The sequence below is a fragment of the Charadrius vociferus genome, unplaced genomic scaffold, assembly GCF_000708025.1.
Source record: "Charadrius vociferus isolate BGI_N301 unplaced genomic scaffold, ASM70802v2 scaffold39, whole genome shotgun sequence".
Taxonomy (NCBI): domain Eukaryota; kingdom Metazoa; phylum Chordata; class Aves; order Charadriiformes; family Charadriidae; genus Charadrius; species Charadrius vociferus.
This window is the reverse complement of record NW_009650188.1, coordinates 3,519,058-3,526,760: the sequence shown is the minus strand read 5'-3', so window position 1 is coordinate 3,526,760 and position 7,703 is coordinate 3,519,058. Positions and strand designations below refer to the sequence as shown.

At 47.2% G+C, this 7,703-nt stretch overlaps 1 protein-coding gene across 1 annotated transcript in view; it reads left to right on the top strand.

The window, feature by feature from the left end:
* Window positions 1–7,703, top strand: part of PBX1 (pre-B-cell leukemia homeobox 1) — a 185,488-nt gene that overhangs the window by 168,242 nt on the left and 9,543 nt on the right. The window contains exon 6 of the mRNA XM_009892916.1: window positions 83–242. Coding sequence (XP_009891218.1) covers window positions 83–242 — 160 coding nt within the window. The remainder of the gene's footprint in view (window positions 1–82; window positions 243–7,703) is intronic.

The following is a 7,703-nucleotide window of genomic DNA, read 5'->3' as shown; positions in this document are numbered from 1 at the left end:
ACCTGAACTCACCTTCCTCACCCAGCTGCACTGGCCAGAGCTGAAACGTTAACGTCTTTGTCTTCTCTTAAACTCGCTCTAGGTATCAAACTGGTTTGGAAATAAGAGAATCCGGTACAAGAAGAACATAGGTAAATTTCAAGAGGAAGCCAATATTTATGCTGCCAAAACGGCTGTCACGGCTACCAATGTGTCAGCCCATGGAAGCCAGGCTAACTCACCCTCAACTCCCAATTCAGCTGGTTAGTTTTTGGTTTTTTTTTTATTTTGGGTCATTAGTGTTTGTTTTTTCGTTCTGTTCCCCTCCCCCCTCTAATCTCTCTCTTGTTTTCTCCTTTTGGTTATTTCAAATTTTTATTTTCTGGTTTTGGTTGGCTTACTTTTGTGGTCTTTTAAAAAAAAAAAAAAAAAGGTGGGTTTGGTTTTGGGGGTTGTTTTGTCGGGGTACTTTATTTTCTTTACTTTTTCCCCCCCTCTTTTCTCTTTTTTTCCTCTTCCCCTTCCCTGTTATGTTTTTCGTTGGAAAAAGCGATGTGATCAGACCTTGTGACTGACGGTGCCGCGTTGGGGGTTATATGCATGGATGGTAAACACAAAACCAGAAAAATTATCTGAAAAAAGATTGCTGGGATTGCCTGCACTTCGGGAGGGGGGGGGGGGGGAAAAAAAAAAATGAAAAAAAGCCCTTGCATAATGGTTCTGTTTCACTGGGGCTTAAAGCATGAGTGGCCCTAATGGATAAAACCCAGCATTGCTGAGGTATCCTAACTTTGCCATTTTGCAGGTTGTTTTGGGTAGATTTTTATTCTTTGATTTTCTTTCTGTTGTGGTTACCTTTGATTGCTTACATGACAGTGTCTGGATCACCTGCAAGAGTGTGCCCTGTGTGAATTTTACTTTCCCTTTGTGTCAGCGCGATCCAGGGAAACCCATGGGTCGTTCCCTTCCCTTTCCCCCTTTTGTGCCCGTTTGCTGTGGTTTCCATTTGTTTGTTTTGAGGGTCAAAGGCACAGAGCACTTTGCCCAGATTTCAACTCCTCCGCTAGAGAACGATGCCTAGTTCATGCATGGTACCTGCCACGAGGACGACCAACCCAAAAATGATCCCAGTCGGCAGTCAGCTGGTTGTGCTCCCCTGCCAGGAGCGATGGAAAATTGGGATTTGTTTAAAAGGAGGAAAAAAGTGAACTTCATGGGTGCCATGTACTTCGTTATCCATGCAAATATTTGTGTGCCTGTTTGCTTTGTAGGGGTGGGAGGGAGAGTGGGAATGTACCACTCTTGTGCCTTTGAGCTCTGTCTGCTCATGGTACTGTTTCACTGGGGCGTGATGCTTGCTGTTATCAGGTGGGCTACTTTGAGGAAGGAAATGGTGGGAGAGCAAAGAGGGTGCTCTTTGCAGGAGAAGCTGAATGTTAAGTAGACCACAAGTCTGGTTGCTATCAGGATAGACTTCTATAGTGAGCGCAACCCTGCCTGTGGCAGGTATCAAAGGAATCGCACCCCAGAAGCACCCTCAGGTCTGGAGGATCGGAGTGGAAAGTGGAGAGCGAGGCAGGGGTCAAACAAGGGGAGAAACCAGTGGCATGGGTCTCTGGCTGATCTCCCAAACCAGCCCCCCAGCTGGAAGGCAAAGGCGGTCCATTACCCACAAGCCAACATGGTAAGCAGTGGTTGATCACTCTCTGCTGGGGAGCTCATCCACACCTTCCAGGGGCTCATGTGGGTGGCTTGCACAGAAGCAGAAAGCTTTCTCAGTTGGGCACTGAAGAGAAGTCACTACACACAAACCCCCTTATTTCCTGGGGACATGTTACTTGCTAGGGGTCTGCCACCCAGAGCCATCTAGAGCAGAGATCTTGCAGCTTTTGGTTGCAGGTCAGAGATACTGCTGGGAGGCATCTCTCCCACCTCCTCCTCGCCCAGGGCTGCCTGTGAGCAAGCTGTGCTGCCTGCTCTGACTCGGCTGAGGTGCTCAAGAGGGCTCAAGTGGATACGGCAGAGTTCTGCAGGAACAGATGGTTTGCAGGAATTTTGTTTGATTCTTTTCCCTTTTCCTAGCATTGTTTTAACTGGTGAAGATTTAGCTGCATTTTTTAAAATGTCATCCTTTCCAAGCAGCTCACTCAATACCTGGTCAGGTGAAGTCGCTTGACATTAAAAGCCCCGTGTAGAAAAGGCTGAAGGACAGAGAGCAGAATTGCCTCTGTTGAGGGAGATACCTACTGCCTGTGATGCTGTCCTGCAGTCCACATCAGCTTGGACTGAAGAGACACAGCTTTCCTTCTTTTTCTCTTTATTCAACTGGAGTCAGATCCAAAGATCTGGAATTAAGAGCTTAAAATTGTTTAAATGGGTTTGGATCTGGATTGCATGTAGTGAAGTAGGCATTTCCCCAGTGCCTGCCCAGTTAAATAGTGCTCCGGTGCGAGGCTGCTTCTTTGCCTTCCCTGCAGGCAGTAACACAGCTGTTTTAAAGATAAATTGGCCGGTACCCTGCAGTAAACAGCTAAGATAATCCCTGGATAACACTACACTTTCAAGGAAGGACAAACAGTCTTGTTATTAACGTGTAAGACATGAGCTTCTGGGTCCTCTTTCTGACTCACTTGTCTGCACTTCAGAAACATCGACCTCTTTTCAGGTGCCTAATGTGGTGGTGGTGCTAAAGCAGCATGTCAACGCAAGGGGAGCTCGCGGGCCATTGAGATCCTTCTGCTATAATCAAAGTGTTTCTAACCTGACCCAGATCCCACCACCCTTTCAGTATGCTGCAGCAATGGCAGAGCAGTGGGGAATCCCCATTGTCAGCATCGTAGTAGCCTCTGGGTCAGCTTGCAGAAATAGTGGATTTGGATGTCCTTGTAGTCCTCTCCTGAGAAGACAACTGGAAGGGCCTCAGGATTTTATCTCCAACAGTGTCATCCCAGGTTGAGATCTCCCCAGTTGAGCCGTGTGGATGTAATAGCTCAGTCAAGTATCTCTGTGTTGTTACACTGTGGGGGCAAGAATACGTCCTGAGGACATCTGAAGTTGTGTCACCTCCCCTGCTTCAGGTTGTCCTGGAGATGCTAGCAGCAAGAAGCATAGCTGTACACACTAGGTCTGAAATAACCTGTCTGTGAAAGATTTGGAAGATGGTGTCAAGGGCCATGAGCCACCTGGATGTGCTGAATTGCCCTGGGAGGAGCATCGAAGTGGATGAAGAGGTGAAGGACTAACATGGATGATGTCTCTCCTTTTATAGCATGTACATTTTTTGTGTTGTCAGGTCATTGGCTGAGACTTTGGTGAGGAAGGAGCCTAAACAAAGGCTAGATTTGCGGGGAATTTTTAGGACCTTCTGGTTTAAATACATTGTAGGGCATGTGGAAAGAAAGAGATTAGGTAGAGGACAGGTCATGAGAAAGAAGCGACCAGCAATGTAGTCCCTGGAGGGCAATGATGTTGGAAGAGGAGGTGGAACGGGATGCGATGGGACCTGGGACAGGAGCTAAATTCATTTCTGCTGTGGCTATGCAGGCCCATCTGTTCTTTGCATTGATGCCCATGTTACTGGAGATCAGTGAATGGCTACAGTCAGTCAAAGAGATTGGCCACACATTGACAAGGGCAAGGATTGCATCTGTCTAGCCATCTGGCACGTTCAAAGCAGGGTCCCCCATCCTCAGTCACCCAGGCCTGAATGTCAAACACCTTTTCATCCTGAATACGCGCAGTTGGGCTTATATCAGCCAGATGTTAAATAAGCTGAGATGTCTGGCTCATTTGGGCTAACAACTCCCCATCCTCACTTTGATTGCCTGGACAATCTCAGCACAAAAACCACATGGCAAATGAAAGCTATTTTACGTGGACAGACCCTTTTGCCAACCAGAGTCCTCAAGGGCCACACACAGGTGATGACATCCAGTGAAATCTTCCATGCAGAGCAGCCAAAATTGACCTGAACTGTTTTTTTTCCTGCTCACCCTTTTGTTTTGTGAAAATCTTCTTGCTGAGGTGCTGATGGAGGGGACCATGCTGTCTGGAAATGTACTTCATCAGGCACAGACCCGACTGCAGTATCTTCTCTCCTTTGCTTTCCTCCATTTGTGGCAATCACTTGTCCAGAGTGCAGCACTGGAGAGGATCCTGCTTCAGCACAGAGGCTGTTCTGATCGTGCTCTCACTGTCTTGAGTGTTGGTTGGCAAGTGAAAAAGAACGAATGTCCTGCTGGGTCATCCCAGGCTTTTAGACCTGCTACCAGACTTGGTGGGTTTGTCCAGCTGAGGAGCTACATGGTCCATCAAGTTCTTCCCTTATCTTTGGCCATGGTAGAAACACAAGGAGAAGTTGCAGGGTGGGTAAATTCTGTGCTCTCAATGCATATATGTCATTGCTGTTGACTTCAATTAGGAGTCTTGCATAGATGACCAAAGTCAACTTCAGTGGTTCAGTGTGCTGGATCTCTGTCTCATTGGTGATAGGTGGTATGAAGCAGCAGTTGAGGATGGCTTGATTTCAAGTCCAATGAAGACCATTATCATGTTTGTTTATTCTTGATCCTTTTGAATTCTCAGAGACTTTAGAGAAATGGACTTGTTAGATGGCCTGGAAAATTTGAGGTGGAAGTGGAGACTGTCAGAACATTAGAGAAGACATTGGAGAAGCTGGAGAAGAAGCTTTCTGAAGAGCTGGAGAAATGGACCAAGAAATACCAGCAGTCAAGCTTGTGAAGATTTTTGAACTGGAGGCACTTGAAGTCAGTTTTGTTTATCAGAAATGTTGGAGGTAGAAGAAATCTCTTTGGGGGCGTTGTTTTGATGTAGGCTTTCACCCAGCAGCAAGATCTGAGTGCCATAGCTTGTTTAAACATTTCCACCACTCTTTCTGAAGCTGGTGATGCCCTGATAGAAACTTAACAGTAAGGAATAGTGGTGATAGGTCTTGGATTTGATAAGATGATTGGATGCTGAAGATGAACCACTGTTCCACACTGCTACAAGTCATGAAAAGTAGTGGGGTTTTTGGTGTGTGTTGTTTTTTGTCTACACACAATAGCATCAAGGGTCTTCCATGCCAAGATAAGAGCCCTTTCCTCCTGGGTCCACAAGCTCAAAGATGGTTACTACCTCTCGGTTCTTGAGGAGCCCTGGATCAAATTATAACCACTGAAAACCTTTGATGTGTTCACAGTGAAGCCTTTCAGAGAGAAAGATGAGATTTCTGATGGAGCCTCCTCTAGTGGAAGGATTTGACTTGGTATTCCCAGATCTTGTCTCCATGGAGGATACCAGAGTCTTAATTTTCAGGGCTCTTCACGTTCCTGCCCCCTCTTCCACCCCAGTGCATCAGCCCCTCTTAGTCCTGTCTCTAAGACTTTGGGCCATCGTAATTTTCATATATGGCTAGCAAGTAGGCAGTGGAGTGCTGAAGCAGCAGAGCGGCAGCGTAAAGGGCTCTCTGCAATTACGGCTCTGATACAAATGCATCCATACATGTGGGGCCATTGATATGCGCATATTTATCTTTGTATCCACATCAGCGGCAAGACATACTTACCGTTTAGATATGCACATATATTTTAAAAATACCCTGTGCCAATAGCAGCGTATATCTTGTGACATCTCCAGCGCTCCTCATGATTTCTAAGACACCGGTGCTCTTCAGAACTGGAGTCTGTGGCTGTTTGTTTTTATTTCCTCCTTCTCAGTCTTGTTTTAGGGCCAGGTTTGTTAAGTTTCAATAACATATCAGTTAAGTTTATGGCATTTTTATTTGTTATTATTGTTACAAGTTTCTTTTGGTCAGGGAAGGTGGGATGAAATGTTGCTCTGCTGGGGGCAGAGCGGTAGCGATGCCCTGTCAGGCATTCAGGGATTCCCCAAGTCCTCTTCTCAGCTCTGCCATTGATTATTTGTGTGATCGCAAAGGTTTCTGCTCACCTTAAAAGAACAGGAGAATATTTTCTGCTTCTTATGAGCAGTAGCTGCAAAACCCGTTGGTTTTCAGCCACTGCAGGAGCGCGAAGCCACGTTACCGCCCTGTGCTTTTATGCCAGTGGTCAAAGTGGTCATTCAGAAAATCCAGTAGGAAGCATCTTTGTGTATGTGAAAAGTGCCCATCTTCACGCTGAAAGTTGAGCAGTGTCAGGGTGGGCTATCCTCAATCTGGCAGCTTATTTCCCTAGGTTTTTTGCCTTTAAAATAGCAAGTAACCTGAGAGGTCGGGAAGTGACAGGAGCCCTTTGCCAGCTGAACAGAGGAGGTGATGGTTACAGCTGCCTTCTGACTAGTTCGGGTTATTTTATGCAGCGCTGTGGGATTGCTCTCTGGAACGGGTTGGGCAGGGTTGACAGTGAGCACAGACAATGAGCTATTCCTGGCTCTGCTCTTTGCAGGCACTGGTGGGAGGGTCCTGATCCAAGGCTCACTGTGCTCAAGATGAGTCTCTTGACTGTCTTGGGTGTTGTATCTAGCACTGATGTTTCTGCTTTCCTTCAGTTCTGAGAATTGCCAGCACCTGACAAAAGAGCCAGTTGCAGAGAGCTGCAGAGAGTTTAGTGAACATGAAGTCTCCAGCGTAGACTTCCCACCTGCTCCTTGATCTCTTTTGGAGATGCCTTGCTTCAGAGGATCCTTCTCAGTCCACCTCTAGGGCGGAGCTGGGGTCTGTCCAGAGTGTTTCTTCCCTCTCCAGCAAAGGGAGGGGGATTGCCAAGTGTTTCTCAGAGCGTACGCATGAGCCATAGTTGGGCAACTCCACCAGGACTGTGGTTGCCAGTCTTCCAAGTTGGAAGTGGCAGTGGAGATGATGAGAGTGTATTTGGGGTTGGAGCTGAAAGCGTAGCTGACCTGGGCCCCTGAAGTCTCTCCTTTCCAAGGCTAACGTCATGTATATAACCAAACCTTGCACGTTGAGCTGTCTCACACTTAACGCGCTGATCTGCACGATAAGTTCTGAAATAATCCCATAAAACCTTTTTATTTATTTTTAATCCCCTTCCCTCCTCCACCTTCCAGTTACACAATGGGTTTGTTTCTCCCATTCAGTAGTTGAGGAGGTGCTCAGATATCTTGAAGCTGGAAGCAGAAAGCCTTGTTTCTGCAAAGGCGGGATTTTTTTTTTTCTTCTCATCTGTGGATTTTATTTTTTCCTGATCCCACCCAGTTGTCTTCACCGTTACCATTTTTTAGTGTAATGTTGGTGACTGGTGCATGCGGTGGGGAATTTGCTTACAGAGCTCATTCTCCTGGGGCAGCTGGCCCAGGAGGGCTGTGATACCCTTGCATTCTCTCATGGCCCATCATGATGAAAGACACTTGCCAACGTGATGGGTACTGGGAGTCTAGCCCAGGTGCCTTCACGTTTTTGTGAGCCTTCACTCCTGGTGCTCTGCAGTACCCACCAAAGATGGGTTCCTGATATCCTGAAGGCAAACCCCACGCACTGCTCCCTTGCGGAGCTCCCTGTGGCTCAGCAGGAGCTCTGGCTGTGGAACAGCCATGTCTGGACGTGCTCACCCTGCAGAGAGCAGTCAGGTGCAGGCTTACCCACCCTGCTCTGAGCTTCTGGGAAACAGCAGTGGTGTGAGCCAAGGCTTCCGCTTTCAATAGCGAGGCTTGTTTGGGTAACTCTGTTCTCCAGTGCAGTCTCCTGGGTGGACACCTCCAACAACCAAGATTTTCAAAGCTGCCTGAAGGATTTTGATGCCCTGAAA